General features: G+C 41.3%; 1 protein-coding gene across 3 annotated transcripts in view; it reads left to right on the top strand.

Annotated features, from left to right (window-relative positions):
- Window positions 1–20,145, top strand: part of GALNTL6 (polypeptide N-acetylgalactosaminyltransferase like 6) — an 826,316-nt gene that overhangs the window by 381,161 nt on the left and 425,010 nt on the right. For all 3 annotated transcript variants that reach the window (XM_089777920.1, XM_075930206.2, XM_075930205.2), the window contains exon 5: window positions 12,652–12,818. In XM_089777920.1, the coding sequence (XP_089634046.1) occupies window positions 12,652–12,818 (167 nt within the window). The remainder of the gene's footprint in view (window positions 1–12,651; window positions 12,819–20,145) is intronic.

Genomic DNA, 20,145 nt, shown 5'->3' with positions numbered 1-20,145 from the left:
CAGCTGAAATTTATAAATCTGGTGGACCCAAGTTAATAGGCTTACTGAAATGTTCTGTGAGATGTGGAAACAGAAACGCGTTCCTCAAGACTTCAAAGATGCGTCTATTATTCATCTATATAAGCGCAAGGGAAATCGCCACTCTTGTGACAACTACAGAGGAATCACTCTGCTCTGTGTTGCAGGAAAGGTCCTCACCAGAATACTTTTAAGCAGACTCTCACAGCACCTTGACCAAGGTCTCTTGCCGGAAAGTCAGTGTGGATTCAGGAAGGGACGAGGTACTACTGACATGATATTTGCCGCCAGACAACTACAAGAAAAGTGTCAAAAACAGAATGTCCAGCTCTACACTGTCTTTGTGGATCTAACTAAAGCATTTGACTGTCAGTCGTGAGGGCCTCTGGAAGATTATGGCCAAATTTGGATGCCCAGACACCTTCATTGAAATGGTGAAGCAGTTCCATGACGGCATGCTTGCCAGAGTCCAAGATCGTGGCAATTATTCAGATCCATTCGCAGTCACAAACGGTGTGAAACAGGGATGTGTCCTGGCCCTCAGTCTCTTCAGCCTTATGTTCTCTGCTGTCCTGATTGATGCCTTTAGAGAAAATATCGGGATCAACTTGTGCTACCGTTTTGATGGAAGGCTATTTAACTTGAGGAGGCTTCAGAGCAAAACCAAGGTTAGGTCGAGACCATTTGTGACTTTCTATTTGCGGATGACTGTGCCCTCAGCTCAGGTATGCAAGCAGGCATGCAACACTGCATGAATCTATTTTCCACAGCGTGCATGAGCTTCGGCCTCACGATCTCCACCAAAAAAACCAAGATTCTGCATCAGCCCACTCCTGTCTGTGACTACACTGAGCCATCCATCACTGTCAAAGGCCAGAAGCTTGATAATGTGGACAGATTTACATATCTTGGCAGCACTCTATCGAAGGCAGCCAACATTGACGAGGATATGAATACTAGAATCGCCAGAGCCAGTGCAGCTTTTGGAAGGCTTAAACTTAATGTTTGGAATCGAAGAGGCGTTAAGATTGAGACCAAGCTAAAAGTCTACTCGGCGGTCGTCTTGCCCACCCTCTTCTATGATTGTGAGACCTGGACTGTATATAGTCGTCATATGAAAAAGCTGAATCACTTCCACCTGAACTGTCTACGGAAACTGCTGAAGATAAGATGGCAGTATAAAGTTCCAGATACTGATGTTCTTCTACAGGCTAATATGACAAGCTTTCACACCATGCTTTGCAAGGCACAACTCATATGGGCTGGCCATATTGTGCGCATGTCCGATGATCGATTGCCCAAGAAGATGCTCTATGGTGAACTACCACACGGCAAGCGATCTCTTGGGCTGTGTGCAGACTCAGGGGTTTTTTCGGGAAAAGTAGCCTTTTTCCGAAAAAACTTCCCCTGCGTCCAGACTCAAGCCGCGTTCTTTCGAAATTAAATCGAAAGAACGCGGCTTTTCTTTCGATGGCGGTAAACCTCATTTCACGAGGAAGAATGCCTTCTTTCGAAAGTTCCTCTTTCGAAAGAAAGCGTTCTTCAATGTAAATAGGGCTTCTTCGAAAGAGAGCATCCAGACTCACTGGATGCTTTCTTTCGAAAAAGCAAGCCGCTTTTTCGAAAGTTCAACGTGCAGTCTAGACGCTCTCTTTCGAAAGAGGCTCTTTCGAAAGAGGCTCTTTCGAAAGAGGCTTGCAGTCTAGACATAGCCTCTGAGGTCAAAAGAAGAGATTCAAAGACACCCTTAAGGCCTCCCTTAAGAACTGTAACACAGATCCTGGAAATTGGGAGAGTATTGCTGCTGATCTTTCCACCTGGCACAGACGAATACACGATGGTGCAATAGCCCACGAACAAAAGAGACTGCGTTATGCTGCAGAGAAACATCTTCTTCGCAAGTCCAGGGCTGGTATCTTCTTTTCCTCCGGTCGGCAGTCTGATCTTTCATGTCCCCACTGTAACCATCAATTTCGGGCTCGGATTGGACTAATCCGCCATCTCCGAACCCACCCCCAACCAAACTGATGACACTGGGTGGTCCTCATCGACCTCGATGGACGAACACACAGTTGTTGTTATGAGGAATAAATAATGCTTCCTTATTTTCCTTCTCCATACCCATCATTTTATAGATCTGTCATATCGCCCCTTAGTCATGTATCTTCAAAGCTAAAAGATTCCAGTCTTATTTGTGACATGGTGCAGCCATAGAAAACCCTTGGCATTGTTCTCGGTGTGCTGATAATTCCAATGATACCCTCCTTCTTGCTCTCTGGGGCTCCCTACCAGCTGACCTGCTGAACCAGATCCTCTGGTCTCCTCTAGACAAGGCGCACATTTGGGGTTACCACTCCCCATCTCACAGAGCAATGCAGACACTCAGCTTCAGCTCTGGGAGGATGCAGTTCTAGGGCTCAGCACCCAGGAATTCAACCCCAAATCGGACCAAAAACCCCTAAATACATCCCTCTTTTTCTGTGTACAAGTTTTAATCAGGAAAAGTTTATCAACTAAGCTCCTTTTTATCAAAGAAAGAGAGAGATGCACAGTGGTCCTTTCCCCCCAGCTAACAATTATTTACACTGGGCCTGATAGTAAACACAAGTGTCTTTATTTACTTACAAACAGTAAACTTTGTGTTTGCAAGTGAAAACAGACAATCAAAGTAAGTTACTAAATTAATGTTAATAGAAAATGCATATCTAGTTTTAATTCACTAAGAAACTTACTACGTTCAAATTTGTACCCAAATTGCCAGTTTTTATTTCAGGCATAATCTTTAAGTCTGAAACAAACTTTTACTCTGACTTGTGTCTTCAGCCCTCTTTAAAGATTTTTGTATCCTTTTTTGAAGTGCCATGTAGTTTACCTGGCCAGCTCAAGACACAGGGCAGATGGCTTCCTCTTAAATAGACTTTTCTTGCAGGGCAGGAATCTTTTGATTGTCATCCCTGCTTCCCATGGAGAAAATGCCAGGTTCAAAATGGATTTCAGTACTTGGGGGTATAGTCACATGTCTTTCTAGTACCAACCCCCACTTGGACTTACAGGACAAAAAGGACTGTTTACAAGTGATTGAGTTGTGTATCCAGTAATTGGGCTTCTGGGGCACCAGCAATGGCTCTCATTTAGCACATTTAAAACTATAAACAGACTCTCACTTCATATTTCTAACATCACATACAAGAATGGCACATACAATCTTCTGGATCTGCATACCCTATTTTGATGTAACATTGAAATTGATAGCTTACGTGAGAATTTGTCTAAAGCACCTTTGAGTTATGAATATTTATATTCATAAGCCAATTTTCATAAAGTGTGGGGGGAAACTGTCACATCATAAATCTCTCCTCCTATGACAGCCACTCTGCATGCTGCCATTACCCCTGTTCCTCAGCTGGGGGAGCGGCAGTGCAGCAACAGCCTTCTCTAGAGTCTTTTCTCTGCTGCTCCCATTGTGGCAGGGGATGGTACCTAGTGGCAGGGGGGCATGAAGCTACATGTGCTCACAGGAGAGGAATGCCAGATACGCACCCCACCCCAGTCGTCCTCCAGCCTTCCATGGTTCAAAAAAATTCCTTAGGTCGGCCTACCGTGTTTCCTAGGGCTGCTGGATTGAAGAGGTTCAAGTATATTCACTTTCAGGTCTATATGTGGAAAATTTAAATAGACTTTTTCTTCAATCTCTTAAGTATGCGCAAAAAGTACTTTTAGAATATTTTTACATGGTTGTATTTTTACATGGTTGATTGCTCTCGTACTCTGGCAGCTGTTAGCTTCTGTGTACTTGAATAACCTTGTTACTGTGTGTGCGCTGTCTCTGAATTCAGCTGTGCCCAATCACTTAAGGTGTGCATTAATAAAGCACTGTATTCTGTTTGTGACAAGGAAAAACAGTAACTAGGCAGTTATTACAAAGAAGTAACAATCACTTTACACTGAGGCCTGTATCCCTGAACACTATCATTTTGCAAGTGTGTGTGGCAGTTCAGCAGACTTCCCTCTGTTGAAGAATAGATGTTTCAAAAAGATCATATTGTGCATCATAGACTAATAGTGGAACATAACTGTGATAATAGTCAAGTAGCTTTCATAGAGCACATGAGATGTCAGTTACTTTGGAACTGATATGTAGTGCTTTGTGAGGCACAATATATGTACTGAAAGATCAAGAAAGAAAATCTCTTGCTACATAGAACCTTATTAAAAACATTATCTCCTACCATAAAATGACTCTGATTATTTTATGTTGTTAGTTTCTGGTTGATATTCCATTGTAATGAATATCAAGGACTCGAGAGAGAGAAGCCTGTTCTTTCAGAACAACAAAAATCTCCCTTTTTCAGGTCATGATTTTGCAAGTTAATTAAGTACATGCCTAACTTGAAGGATGTGAGTAGTCCCACTGAGTTTAATATGATACACATGTGCTTAAAATTTTACTGAATCAGGGCCTATTTTTACTCAATGAACAAATACTTTAGGGAATTTTAATTGCTTGATTTATCTCATCATGACTGTCTTTAAGAGCATAATGCATCAGAATTTAAAACCATTACGACACGTGGGCTGAAAAATAAAATGCCAGAACTTGCCAGAAACAGTTCCAACTAGAAGCTTTCTTTGAATTTAAACAAGATTAGTTCAAGGTTATAATTGAAAGTAGTTTTAGTAATGCAGCACTCAAAATATACACTCCAGAACTCTTGAAAATGAATTAATAAATATTGAAATAACTAACATTGCTAATTCCAAAATCCTTTGATTGCTTTAATGCTTAGGAGAAAATAGGTACCCTTCAAAATACATTTTAATAGTACTAAGGCTGCTTCCTAAAAATTCTGTCTCTTCCTTTGAATAAATACAATAATAAGTTCAACATTTATTCAGTAAGTAGTGACAATATGACATGCAAGGAAAGAAAACTGCTATTAAGGACTTACTCAATTTTTTTTTTATCTAATTCCTATCGGGGAAAGAGTGTGATGGGTTCAGTTGCTAAAACTCCCTTGGAATTGTCACTTGATGTGTAATAATACCACTGAGCTTGCCTAACTGCCCTTAGGAGCACTCCACCAGCCTGTCCTACTGGGCCAGGAACTCTTGCCTCTTTCAGCACTGGCACAGAGCAGGGTCACAGCCCTCTGCAGACAATGAGACCAGATCAGCTCTGGAAAGGCTCAGTTGAAATGATTTGCCTCTGCATCCAAGTGCTTAGCCCCAATGTGACCTGAGTCCCAGATAAATCAGTCTTACTCTGTATAAAGTTTATAAGGAGTAAGCTCTTAAATGTTCAACTTCTTTCTCAGGTTAGAGAGAGACATGCACAGCTGTTTACACCCCCACCCCAGGTAAACGTTTATTTACACTGAGTTTATCAATATACAAAAGTGATTTTTATTATGTTTATAAAGTAGGTTTGAAGTGGTTGCAAGTAATAGCAGACAGATCAAACTAAGCAAAATAAAACACACCAGTAAAATCTAATACACTAATGGCATATCTACACAGCAGTGCTAAAGCCAAAGTAAGCTACACAACTTGAGCTACATCAATTGCGTAGCTGAAATCAAATAGCTTATTTTGGCTTTTGGCGCTGTCTACACAGCAAGAAGTCCAAGTTAGAGCGCTCTCTCTCTCTCTCTCTCCCCTTACTCCTCATAAAATGAGGATTACAGAAGTCGGAATAAAGTCCTCCAGCCCAGATTACTTTGACACTGTCAAAATTACTGCTTGTTGTGTAGATGCAGACTGTTATTTCTGAATAATGTCAGTTAGACTATGTCTGCACAGAAGTGTTTTAAGGGAACATGTTACAAATCATAATTGGTCACTCTAGTTCTTATTTCAGCAAAGTCCTTCTCAGCCTAGTGATGTAGTGGTTGGTTTTTTGTTTTTTTTCTGACCTGAGTTCAGCAGTTCTCCACCCCTATCATTAGTCCTTTTGGTTTTCCAGTGTTTTCATGTCGTGTAGGGGTGGAGAGGCAGTCTGTAAAGGCAGCTGAAGACAATCAAGGTTTACTTCCCTTACCTTATATTGAATTTCCCTAGGGCAGGAAGTCTGCTCAATTCCTTTTACACCTCTATAGAAATGTACAAAAGTCAAAATGGATTCCAGCATCAGGTGACATGTACATGTGTCCTTCGTAGTACAGCTGCAGGAAGACAGTTCTCCCCAACTTGACTGTCTTTTGCTAATGGGCTATTAGTTCTGTGTCTGGCTTCTTCATTGTTCTTGATGGACTGGAAATAAGGCTTTTCCCAGCATGAACATGTTGAAAATAAATCTACAGTCAATATTACTAATTTTGGATGCAGAAATAGTACAGGCAGTCCTCGACTTACGTCGGATCCGCAGTTACGAACGGGGCTGCCCCAGAGTACACGGACTGCGGGACCTTGCGGTCCTGCCGCCCGTGTACTCTGGGGCTTTCTCTGCGTCTCCCTGGTCTGCAGACCAGGAAGATGCAGAGCAAAGCCGCGGAGGGGGCTCGGGCAGCGGGGCAGCCCCGCTGCCCAAGCCTCCCCCCCCCCCCCCGCGGCTTTACAAAGCCGCGGGGAAGCCGGCAGCGGAGCAGTCCAGGCGCGCCTGGGCTGCCTCGCTGCCCGAGCCCCCCTGCGGCTTTGCAAAGCCGTGGGGGGGGGCTCGGGCAGCGAGGCACCCCAGGTGCGCCTGGGCTGCTCCGCCGCCAGCTTCCCCGTGGCTTTGCAAAGCTGCGGGGGGGGGGCTCCGGCAGCGAGGCAGCACAGGTGCGCCTGGGCTGCTCCGCCGCCAGCTTCCCCGTGGCTTTGCAAAGCCGTGGGGGGGGGCTCGGGCAGCGAGGCACCCCAGGTGCGCCTGGGCTGCTCCGCCGCCAGCTTCCCCGTGGCTTTGCAAAGCTGCGGGGGGGGGGCTCCGGCAGCGAGGCAGCACAGGCGCGCCTGGACTGCTCCGCTGCCAGCTTCCCCGAGGCTTTGCAAAGCCGTGGGGGAAGCCGGCAGCGGGACAGCCCAGACGCCCCGCGCCTCAGAGGCTTTGCTCCCTGTCTTCCTGGTCTGCTGGTCTCCAGCAGACCAGGGAGACGGGGAGCAAAGCCACGGTGGACCCAGACGGCGGGACTGCGGTGCGTCTCGGTCTGCCGCCCGTGTCTTCCTGGTCTGCTGGGGTAGGGGGGCCGCAGCTAGTATGCCCCCCCCCCCACCAGACTAGGCTTTTCTCCGGACGCCTGTGGCAAAGCAGCTGGGGTGCTGCCGGTTGGTCCCGCAGCGCCGCTCTGGGCGCTACTGGTCCAACCCAGCAGCACCCCAGCTGCTCTGCCCCAGGCGTCCTGATTTAGCCGCTGCTGAAACTGACCAGCGCTGACTACAGGAAGCCCGAGGCAGAGTTGCTCTGCCCCGGGCTTCCTGGAATCAGCTGCTGATCAGTTTCAGCAGCAGCTGACTTGGGGACGCTTGGGGTTCTTAAGTTGATTCTGTATGTAAGTCAGAACTGGCGGTCAGTTTCAGCAGCGGCTGAATCTGGACGCCAGTTCCGACTTTTATACAGATTCAACTTAAGAACAAACCTACAGTCCCTATCTTGTACGTAACCCGGGGACTGCCTGTACATGAATACAAATAGAATATACATATTTAGTAGATTACATGCTTGCCAATATGTTAAATGAAATATTTTTCATAAAGCATATTCAAATTGTCCTATTCCTATTCATAGGAATATTTCCTTAAAGAATATGGGGTGCAATGTCACAATACCTTACCTTAACAGTTGTTTTAATCCTCTTCTTTCACAGACCGAAAAGCCAACCAGACTGGGTCCAATTCTTAATGTTCAGTTGCAGTTGTTTCCAGCAGACATCTCAGATGGTAAACAGTAGTGTTCAGGATGGTGGCCACACTGCTAGGTGCTCCTAACTTAAATAACTACTTAAATAAGTTGTGCAGAAGGCAGAAAGGCCACTCCACTACCATATCAGGTGACCTAAACACACTTCCTTCTGGAGGTTCAGACCCTTCATGTGAGCTGGCTAATAGGAAAAACAAACCTATTTACAGATTCCTGTCTTTATCAATAAGCCATTAAATTTCTGAAGTATCCTTAGTGTCCCTCATTTAACAAGTGTATACTGCATTTAAGTGTAACTTTTAAAGACAAAATCCGACTTCAATACAAAAATTACAAGTAATGGAGAATCCATTGGAACCACTGGTCACAATGGTTATCTACTCTGAGGTCCATGTGTGCCTGTTTCAGGGAAGACTGTCAAAAGCAGGGGAGATGCCCCAAACTGGCAGTCTGTTTTAGAATTGGATTTCACCAGCCAGAACTAAACATGAACTCCCAGAGTACTACAATAATCCTATAATAGTCACTGAAAGTTCCTAGAGATACTCCACTCTGTCTTGCCACTAAGGCAAGTTGGACTATGTAATAAATGGCTCGTTACATCAAAAATCTCCACCAGTCCCAATACACTAATGAATCACACAGGTTCATTTGCATCCTAGATCTCACATGAAAGGCAATGCTAGTAGCCAATTTTATAGTGAGCTAGCTACAAAAATGAAATGTTATGGAGTGGTTGAAGATGGTAAAAATGTATGTACAGGTGAGTTAGTTTATAATTTCAAAAGGTAGCAGAGATGTAGTAATCTACCTGTTACCCACAGTTCTTTTAGGGCTACCTAGCATAACTCTGGGGATTTTCATCTTCTTAATCAGTAATTCTGTTTTGTTAAAATCCAAACAGTCCAGAGGACTGGGGAGGGAGGGGAGAGGGGAGGGGAGGGAGGAGAGGAGAGAGAACACACGAAGTGTTCCCACACAGGTCTCCTCTTCATGGAGTGCTGGAGGAGGGAGAGGGACACACTTAACAAAGTCTCTGATCCTTGATCTCTCGCAATGTCTCATTTGCATTTCATGATTTAACCATTACCTTGTAAGGGGCCATAATTTGCAGTACACAAGGGTTCTTTCTCATTTGATGGGTTACTTAATTACAGGGATTATATAGTGCAAATATTTGCTGTTACAGTATAGGGTATACTGGAGTCAGGCCCATGGATTCAGGGGGAAGGGGCAGTTGCCCTGGTATCCAGCAATTTAAAGAGACCCAGGGTTTCCAGCTGCTGCTACTGCTACTATGGTAGTGGTGGCAGCAGTCAGAGCCCCAGATATTTTAGTCAAGCTTGATTCAACCATTGTCTCTCAAAACACTTTATCGACCATTGCTACCACTGGTGTCATTTCATTAGCAGTTGCAAGAGTGGGAGTGCCAATATCTGATGGTGGCATTGTTATTGTTTCATCCGGACCTGTTCTGAGCATGGCTAAAGAAGACTAAGGTACAAAATGGCAGTGTTCTTTCTAAGCTAGTAGAAATTTGCTACCAAGGATGGGGTTGTACCAATGGTAGCAAGAGTAAAAAGTTTTTAGGAAGTGTGTCTCAGGTATGTAATGGGCTCTAAGCAGAGGTTCTAAGAAGTTCTTCTCATCTATTCTTTATCAACCTACCAGTTGGAGGTCTTGGCCTCACAGAGAGTCAGGCCTAATGATACAGTGGGCATTCTTTCAGTCTATCAACCACAATATAACCTATGTGCTGCTCTGGCATTTGACTTGGAATAAGTACTGAAAGTTTCAGGCATGAGTTCATAGTTTTTCCATAGTCTTGGGGGAGAGGGAAGATAAGTGTGTGTGTGTGTGGAAAGTTAAGGTACAAGCACTACCTTTTCCCTATCCTAGAGAGCGGGGGAAATCTGATCGGGCTAACCCAGAAGAAAAAAGTATTTAAAGGGTTCTCTCACATATACTGCAACCAGGGCTGTAATTCTCCGCTGGGCTTTGCAACTGGTGTTGAAGACAGCACCCATGTGTTCAATGTATGGTGAATGAGCTAACTAAATTAAAGCTAGAATTGGGTATGTCTATGTGAACTGTAAATTACACCCTGACTTCATGTAGGCATAGACGTAGTGTTGTGCTCTTTGATGTTTGTTCATAGGTGGCAAGACATCACTGGTAATGCCTGTGCAAATGCTCATCAAAAAGAGAGGAGCGGTGTCAACATACAAGAACAGAATATTTGAAAAAGAGTGAGAGAAGAAACATTGTTCAGTGAAATTGCCCCCTCACATTCCAAGCAATAGTGCTTCATAGAGGGCACTATGAAAGGACTGTGAAGCATAATGGAATTTCCCTACCAAACTGTAGGAGAAATGAGCACTGTAAACTTACATGTTGCTATTGTATTTCCATAAACTGGCATATCGGTAGCTACCTCTATGCAACCTTTGTCCAGACAATGGTGGCCATAGATTTTTGGTATTCTAGCCTCTCCTACAACCCAACCCAAACCATGTGTATGTAGCCCTGATATCTTTAAAGTCCATAGTGCTATTTTCATTGATTTCAGTAGGAATTGGATTAAATCTTTTGGTGGCCTTATGGGCATGGCAAACAGTCCAACATGTAGTCACTCTTATTGCTGCTGCTGTTCCTCTTATTTTTCTGTGTTCAGTATTATTTTTCCTCAAGTTACCCTTTGATGATGAACATACTCATTTCCTTTTTAAAATGGCTAATTGTAAAGAACACAGTTTTTAGCAATACGAATCTTAGATAACTGCTAAACTAAAAGCTTGCTTTTAAAAATGAAATGAGAGATGCAATTATGCTTATCCAGGAAATATAACTGTATGTGCACACTCAACAAAACTTGGAACCTAGTCCAGCGAGTGCTCCATGTTCACTTTCCTTTGTTTGCAAATTGAAATACCTTTAGCTACATGAATGGAAAATCAATTTATAAGATGCTTTTATAGATTGTACAAATGAAACTTCACTTACACTTAGTTCTGTTGCTGTGTTACAAAAATGTTGATGCGTTCTTAAAAAAGAGGCAAATTTGCTTACATGCTGGAAAAAATCTTTTCTATTTTAAAAATCTGTGCAATCTGTTTTTCCGTAGGAGAGGATAAATATTTTCAGATAACCATACTGTTCATTTTAAAATGTGCACTAAAAAAGTTGTATCTAGGTTAAAAAGTTTTCTACTGGAGGATTAAAATAATATTAAAGTGATTATACAAACTGATTGCTGTAAATTGGTAGCTTTGTTATCATGTCTTAGGGACAAATGAGTGAAGAAAAGAGAAGTTACTCGGGTCAATTTTTTGTTGCTAAAACAACTTGAAAAACTTTGAATATTCACTGGTCACCATTTAAAGTAGTTACCACACAGTAATAATTACAATAAGTTTCCACTCTGTTTAGAATAAGAGATAGATATAGTAGCTGTGTGGTAAGTTGGCAGCTATTGACTTCTAAATGGATTCTAATGAATAACCTTTAGAAAAACACAAATTAAACTGAAAATGTTTGTTTGTAAATCAATGTTATAACCTGAAGTAATAATTAATATTCATAGTAATTCTCTCAATAAAATATTTACACTTGTGAAAAGACATGATGTAAGAAAACAAACGCCTATGAAATTCACATGCCTAGAAGTTTGAGTCCTAACCTAAATTGTATTCTTTATTGTGACTTACCAGTCATGTTGTCATGTATTTTTACTTACTCATATGGATTTCAATCTGGGGTGAGCAAACAATAATGCAGAATATTTTATCTAAATTACTGAAGATGCCTGCCAGAAATAGAGAAATGTGTGAACAGAAGGCACAGAACTACAAATAAAAGAAATGGAAAAGAGAACAATTCAGATGCAGTTACCCTAGAGAGTATTGGTGGCTTAGCTTTTCCATCCTAAAGAAAATGATATTAACAATATCAAACAGTACCACCTCTCTCACAGCCCTTTAAAAACAAACAAAACTATTCCATGTACATCTTTCCATAACTAGAATTGGGAGAAGAGCTAGATACTCCATGTAGTTCTTTAGGGAATATAATCTGTTTCACCTGGAAGTTGCTTTACTACTGTATATAAATGCAGTTGTGAATTCACTGTTTTGAAACAGTGGTAAGTGGTACCAATAAGTGGTAAAAGATTAGTGTGGAAATCCAGAGATATTGGCTGTAACACTTTTCATTTAATAGCTGAAGTTATACTTGCATTAGTCTTTGTATGAAGAACATCTAGTAACATAAATTTTAGTTGTCTCCCAGTTTTGCCTGTTTCGGTCAAGAAATAATTCTGTAATTCTTCTTTCTTGGCTAATAAAGGGACCTTTCATATTCTGATTTTCATATGATATCCCAAAAATACTTTGAGTGACTGTGTGAGTAGAATATCCTTTTAAAGAGAAATAATTGTTAGAATGCAAATCCTCTACTGGTTGCTTAGACGGATTTACCACGGAAGCCAGATAACCTAGTTTCTGAGTTTTTTATATCTGCATTACACTATTGTACCTTCATTTTTTTTTCCAAATGTACAGAGTTATATTTGTAAAATCTTTGTTATTGAGTATTTGAATAAAAAAGGACCCATTAGATACTGAGTGTTAGTTTGATGGCAGGTAAAGTATAAGTAGTTAAATACAGAATTAATGATATGATTGATTATAAAATTAAAGAGACTGGATAGACTGAGTCATTTCACCCTAGAAAAGTTGTTGTATATACTGAGCCATTGTTCTCTTCTGTGTTCTTATACATCTCCTTTACTCCCCCCTTCTCAGCTGTAAGCACAAGGTATACTTGGAAAAGCTGCCAAATACTAGCATAATTATCCCATTTCATAATGAAGGATGGACTTCACTCTTGCGAACTATACACAGCATTATCAACCGGACTCCAGACATCCTTATAGCTGAAATCATACTCGTGGATGACTTCAGTGACAGAGGTAAGATCTAGTGGCTTAAGTTTGGTTTGGAACTTACAACTCCATATGATCATGTAGAAATTAAAGGGAGGGGAAAATATAAAGAAACAAAGCCTTTTTGACTGGTTGTATCCAAAATAGATTTTTTACTTTTTAGTTTGCTCTTATATTGGGCACTGCTTGTTTAGTCAGTTTTTCATGGTTCGCTTTTGTGTTATGGATGAAAGCTGAAATATATTTTATGTCAAGAAAACCATAAAATCTCTCTCATGCCTTTTCACTAATGAAATGTTTGAATTGGTGTGCCTTTCTGAAATGTTGCAAATTGCTAATGTTGAAAGCCTCTTTCTTCCCAGGCTTTATGCTTCCCAGTAAAAACCTGTTAACTTTCACCTTTTGGATGTAACTTGACAGATTTTCTTACCTTGTGTTTTATTGCATGAGGCAGCTCCATTTAACTCTACAAAATAGCCATACCGAAGCATAGCAATGTTATAATTTATTCATATATTAGTCTTTTGACTGGAAAGGAAAAATGGCTTCAGAATATGGGTGTTGAAATTTCTAGATGTCTGAATACTGTAAAACTAAAAACAAAACTCTTTTTTTTTTTTTTTGCTTTTATGTTGAAGCCTTGAGCCTCTGAGTTGCTGCAAGTGTTACCACCCATATTTAGTTCTTGAATTCAGTAACATAAAGTCTCTTCTTTTCTTGGACAAATCCAACAATGGCAGTTGGATAAAAATAAATCCAATAATTGTTTTGAAATATACATTTTTTTTTTACTCTAAATCTTATAAATGCTTTTGGTATTTGTATTAATTGCCAAAAGCCATCAGTGGACACTTGATGTAGGTGTATCTTTTTTTGAACTGAAACCCGCCAAAGCAATTTCTCATCTCTGAATGGGCTGATCTGTGGTGTAAAGGGGAAACTGCATTCTTAGGCAGTTTTCTAGGTAATTAGCTTTTGTCTCAGTATGGAATTTATCAGAGCAAATTCCTGAACGACAGGTATTCCAGCAGGAAGCCTTTAGATGTCTAAGAAAAATGTTTGTGGAGCACTACTGTGGCAGAGCATTTCTCAACAAGATTTTAATTTGACAATAATATTTTAAAGGGGAGAATGGTGACACATGCATCTATCTTTGCTTCTCATCACTGTCATCTCTGTTGCCATATGGATTTTGATGAACTGTCCTTCTACATATAATGAGGTTTTACTGCAATCAAAAAGTAAGCAAGTGTAATACTGGCTGCTCCCTGCTGGATAGATTCTGTACTATGACCAGACTTTTCTGGGACAAGTAGTACAATTGCAATTTTTCAGCACACTACAGATTTTCCAGTAGTAAACAATTTGTGGTGATATTTGTTAAGAGGAGTCTTAATGGTTGTCTGAAATAATAGCTGAAATTTTAAAAGATTAATTTTACCTCAAAAGAATGCTGTAACTTGAGAACTTGTTGCCTCATAAATACTTTTAACCACATGTGTGTTCAGTATATGGTGGTAAATCGTTCGTGATATGTGAAGGTTTTTACTGTTACTGAGGTAGCCTTTATAATATTAAAAGTTATTGGTCTGGAAGTTTTAAATATATCCTCCCAATTACTAGATCATCAGCTACAATTACTCAAGGAATCTAGTCTCTCTCTCTCAGCAATTCTCAGCATATTAGTTTGTTTCTAGTGAAGACCCTCTGCCTGCTAAGCAGGATCTCTCTTTAGCAGCATGAAATGTGACATTTATTCACACAAATTATTTTCAATCTTCAGAGTAAATTTTGAAAACATTGTGGGCAGTTTTAGTCAAACTCTTTGGGAGTATCATAGTTCAAAATTGAACTTTGAGAAGGCTTTGAGAGTCTTAACCTCTTAGAACAAGTCATTTGTCGATAATACAAGATAAACATAAGACTTCTGAGAGTACAAGACACTAACCCACTGAAAAGTGAAAGCTAGTTGAAAGAAATTACTTTGCTAATTTCTACACCTAACTCAAAGATTCTTGACACCAACTTAATAATAATTAAAAAAAAAAAAAACCTTCCAGTGGAAAATGCTACACTTGAAAATGCTTCCAGTTGTGCTCTCTAGCTTAGTCGTCCAAGGTTGTGTAGTACAGTTGAATTAGTTTGGTTTGCACTTCTGTTGCCTGATCTTTACTGACTTTTTTGAATTAATGGAATGATTCAGAGTAATGTGTAAAAACCTTATTTGTAATTCGTGACATCCATTCTTTTTTTCCTGTATGGGACTTCTTTGGAAGACCAGGAAAGGAAGCAAAGCAAGCACATATCAAAGAGTGCAGGTGCTAATGCATCTCTTAGGTACATGTGTGAAATTGTTATTGAAAATTGCTGCTACAGGCTGAAACTCTCCAATCTGGCACCCTCAGGACCTGTCTGGTCCCAAACTACAAAATTTGCCAGACCCAGGCAGAGGTCAATGCCAGCTTCTCTGCTGTTGCACAGCTCCACTTAACAGCAACAGAAGGGATATTCATAGAGTGGAGACTGGGGAAACACTTGAGGGAAGAGGCAGAACAGGCAGCGCAGCCCTGTGGCCGGAGGCCAGGAGGGAGCCCCACTGGAATACACTGCAGTTGCCAAGTTGCGCTCATAGCCCCTGCTGCTGGCTGCAGGGCTGCACTCCTGGCTGCTGACCATTGGGCTCTACAGGTGCTCTGCCTCTACTCTCAAGTGTCTCCTTCACCCCTCCCCGACCCTTCCTGACCTTGAATGCCACTAAAGAGCTACTTGTGGCACCCCAGAAGCTCTGAAAGGATGGTGGAGGAGTTGCTGAGTGCGGTGCTGGGCTTTTCCCCATGACTGCTCTAGCCCGGGCGCCCATGGAGATGCCGGATCACAGATGTTACTGGATCAGGGAAGTCTGGAAATGGAGGCCCAACCTATGCCACTGTCCTTTTTCCTAATAGGTGTCACATTGTGGGTGCCTGATATATCCCTTTGTTAAGGAGACAGTTATATTGTTTAAATGTTACATTTGTGCCATCACTATTCAACTGAAAAGCATGGAAAGAAATTTCCTACTATGAATTAGTGCAGTTTTCCATTAAAGCTTTTACATAAGCATGGGACTAGGTTCATTTAAACTGTATTTATTCCTTCCAGATTATTTTAAAACAGATGCTAGGTGCCTAGCTTTCCCTCATAGGCCTTTTTGTTAATCAAACTCTTCTTCAAAACATTGTTGAGGAGAGATTATTAAGAGACAAGCTAGTTGGAAATATAATGATTTAGAAAGCTGGAGATCACTTACATTGAAAGGATTGTAAAAATAGAAGAAGGAATGTCATTCATTTTCCTTTTTTATATTCTTACCTAATGCTAACACTGAAGTGCGAGTCCTAGATGACATACAACAAAAATGTTTTAGTGCACATCATATCACTGAGCATTTGGCAAGACTTGTTATGAAAAGTTGCTTGTGTGACTTGATTTTTATTCACATTTATTCCTTCAGATTTAGCTATCAATACCAAAACCTTTGCATTGTTCATGCACAACATCAGCCATAAATTATGATGTTTAGTTATTATAATATGGGAATGACTACACCTTTTTAATCTTGACATAACCAAAACTAGAGAGATGGTATAACCAAAAGGAAGCTAAACAAATGTTATAAAATATAGCCATGCAATAATTATTTATGAAGAAATTCAGTGCTTGATGATGATGTATACCAAAATATGGATTTCTATCATAAGGTATAGTATCTTAAAAATACTTTTTTTCCGTGTTTCCTATACATCTCAAGAAATAAGATTTATTGAAGTGTTTAGTCAAAATAGTTCTTTTGTCTGGTTGTCTTAACAACAATGGGGTAAAAAATGGATGTGAAACTTGAATTGAGCCATAGTGTTTTATATGATCATAAACAAAAAAATGGAAAACACTAGTTTGTCAGGGTCAAAGAGAAATTAGCCTGGAGCTTACAAGAACTTAGTAAAGAGCCGAGGGGAAAGAAATCTGAAATACAGATCCAAAACATAAAAAAGAATATACTGTGGTTTACCAAGTTATATAATATATATGGGTATTTTACCTCTATGACATGATTTGTTTGGAAAGATAATATTTGGGGGCTAATAATACTAAACTACAGCAGACTTCTAGAATCAGGGACGCTCTTATGCTCTCCTAATGAACTGAAGTCTGTACAGGCAGTCCCCGACTTACGCGGATCCGACTTATGTTGGATCCGCACTTACGAACGGGGCTTTCTCGCCCCAGAAGTCGAGGTGGCGGATTGCTACCTGCGAGCTCCGGGGCAAGAGAGCCCCATTCGTAAGCTGCTTCGGTACCCCTGGTCTGCTGGAGACCGTCTCCAGCAGACCAGGGGCACCGGGTGGGTTCCCACGCTTCTGAGGCTTTGCCAGAGCAAAGCCTCAGAAGTGCGGGAACCCGTCGTGGCTGCGGCTTCAGTCCCGGTGCCCGTGGTGCGGCTCTGCTCCCCGTGTCCCTGGTCTGCTGGGGGGGGCGCAGGCGCAGCTAGTGTGCCCCCCCCCCCCCCCCCCCAGCAGACCAGGCTTTTGTTTTGGACCCTGGGGCAGAGCAGCTGGGGCGCTTCTGATTGGTCCTGCAGCGCTGCTCTGGGCACTACTGGACCAACCCGGCAGCACCCCAGCTGCTCTGCCCCAGGTCCTGATTCAGCCGCTGCTGATCAGTTTCAGCAGTGGCTGAATCAGGACGCCTGGGGCAGAGCAGCTGGGGTGCTGCTGGGTTGGTCCAGTAGTGCCGAGGAGCGGTGCTACTGGAGCAACCCAGCAGCACCCCAGCTGCTCTGCCCCAAGCGTCCCCAAGTCAGCCGCTGCTGAAACTGACCAGCGCTGACTACAGGAAGCCTGAGGCAGAGTTGCTCTGCCCCAGGCTTCCTGGAATCAGCCGCTGATCAGTTTCAGCAGCAGCTGACTTGGGGACGCTTGGGGTTGTTAATTTGAATCTGTATGTAAGTCAGAACTTGCGATCAGTTTCAGCAGCGGCTGAATCTGGACGCCAGTTCCGACTTACATACAGATTCAACTTAAGAACCAACCTGCAGTCCCTATCTTGTACGTAACCCGGGGACTGCCTGTATTCTCAATTAGAAAACTGCATTGATTTGTGTTTTACTGTGTTCCAGTTCCGTGTACCATTGCACCGCTTCTAAGAACTTGTGTATGATTTTTCTGTAAAGTCCTCTTTTAATGAAGACTTTTATCAGCTGTAAAATCATTTGTTTCTACACAATATTTTCTTCCAAATTTTGTACTGTATTTTTGCCATGTAAAGTGCCTGTCTACTGAAAGCTAGACAAAGAATTAAATCTTCCATATGGAAAAGTATGCAAAAAAGATCTAAATCTAATTTTTTTTTTTAGGACAAAGGTAAAACTTCTTGAAAAATATCTGAGTGAAGAATATTCCAGTACCTAATGCATGCAAACCTTCTTTTGCAGGTAGTGCATGCAAGCTTCTTCAGATGATACATCCAGGAAGTTTTTAAAATCCGCCTAGATCAATACAATTTTTTAAGTTCTATGGCGTGATAACATCTTTCCAACATAATATTCAAATGACTGATGATATTTCCCTTGTGGAAAATGTGAATGTAACTTATTTAGTAAAAAATAAGTGTTTCTCATAGCCATAATTACAGCATTTTGGGTAAGTCTGTTCTACCCATAGAGCCCATTAACAGTGCTCTAATACAGTAAGGCATGTTATAAAGGATCAATTCTCCATGTCCTTTCAAGACAGGACGAGATATAATGAGCTTACTCTGCAGTAAGAGAGATTTAGTTAGGGTGTGCCTAGACCACAGGGGTGGTTTTTTTTTTTTTTTTTTTTTTTTGTGGCCTTTTTTCAAAAAAAACTTCCCCTGCGTCTACATTGCTGCCACATTCTTTCAAAAGTAAATCGAAAGAATGCAGCTGTTTTTTTTTTTTTACAACAGAAAACCTCATTTTACGAGGAATAACACCTTTTTTGAAAGTGCTCTTTTGAAGAAAGGTGCTATATAATGCAAACTGTGCCTTTTCTAAAGAGAGCATTCAGACTGCCTGGGTGCTCTTTCAAAAAAGCGGCTGCTTTTTCAAAAGTACTGGTTGTAGTCTAGACACCCTCTTTCAAAAGAGGCTCGTAGTCTAGACGTACCTTTAGATTTTAGGGGAATTATCCTCACTGTAAGGGTGTGTCTAGACTACAGGGTTTTGTCGACAAAACTATATCTGTGTCTACACTACCGCCGAGTTCTGTCGACATAACATCAACAGAACTCCGCAGTTTTGTCAACGGTGATAAACCTCATGCTACAAGGAATAATGACTTGTCGACAGAGTTCTGTCGACAGAAGGCATTATTGCATCTGCACTATCCGTTGCATCTACCCTCTCATGTGGACAAAGTGGCATGCTTTGTCAACAGAACTGGATATAGTCTAGATGCTCTTTGTCGACAAAAGCCTGCAGTCTAGACGTACCCTAAGAGCAGTAAGGCTCTGGAATAGGCTTCTAAAGGAGGTTGTGGAATTCTCATCACTGCAAGTTAAGAACAGATTGGAAAAACACTTGTGGGGGATGGTCTAAGTTTACTCTGCAAGGAGGCCTGGACTTGATGGCCTCTTGAGATCCCTTCAAGGCCTATGTTTCTGTGATTCTATGATATGTTGATTTATCTGATTGATTAATTGATTGATTTTCTAAGATGCATAAAAGAGCTTCTGCAAAAATGGATTTATTTCTCTTACTTAAAATGAATTAATCCACCTAATGTGGACCACGTGAGTACTCAACAAAACAATCTTTGTTATTCTTTTAATAGTCCTTTTAGCCACTCTTTTTAGTCTTTTGTTTCTATGACTGCATTAGCATTGCCAGAACTTTTAACAGTTAATAGCAGATCCCCTGTGAATACCCATGAAAGGAATTCAACTGCTTGATAGATGCTCTTTTTCTACTGCTAGTTCTATGCCACCATTTCCCCCCTAATTCCTGAAATGACATTATGTTAATTAGAAGAAATGCTGTCTTGTGTACGTTTTTTCTTCACCCAAAACAAATACCACAACTCAAAAAGCAACTTACTGGTGAAAATGAAGAGAGATGATCAAGTTATTTGTTTAATAGTATTTTAATAGTCTAGGATAGTTGAGTGATGACTCAACAGTGTTACTCAACTAAAGAGCAAAAATACATTTAGTGAAGAAAAAATCCTGCTCAGAACCCCAGAGTGCTGTACTAACATTACGCCTCTTTAAAAATTGTACAAATCAGACACGTTTGACAGAATGGCAGCCTGTTGTTCCAGTTGTTCTCTTTATCAGTGAGGCTGTGTATACAGTC

Source organism: Pelodiscus sinensis, chromosome 4, assembly GCF_052426305.1.
Source record: "Pelodiscus sinensis isolate ZL-2025 chromosome 4, ASM5242630v1, whole genome shotgun sequence".
Classification (NCBI taxonomy): Eukaryota; Metazoa; Chordata; order Testudines; family Trionychidae; genus Pelodiscus; species Pelodiscus sinensis.
The sequence above is the reverse complement of the archived record's forward strand: the minus strand, read 5'-3'. Positions and strand labels throughout refer to the sequence as shown.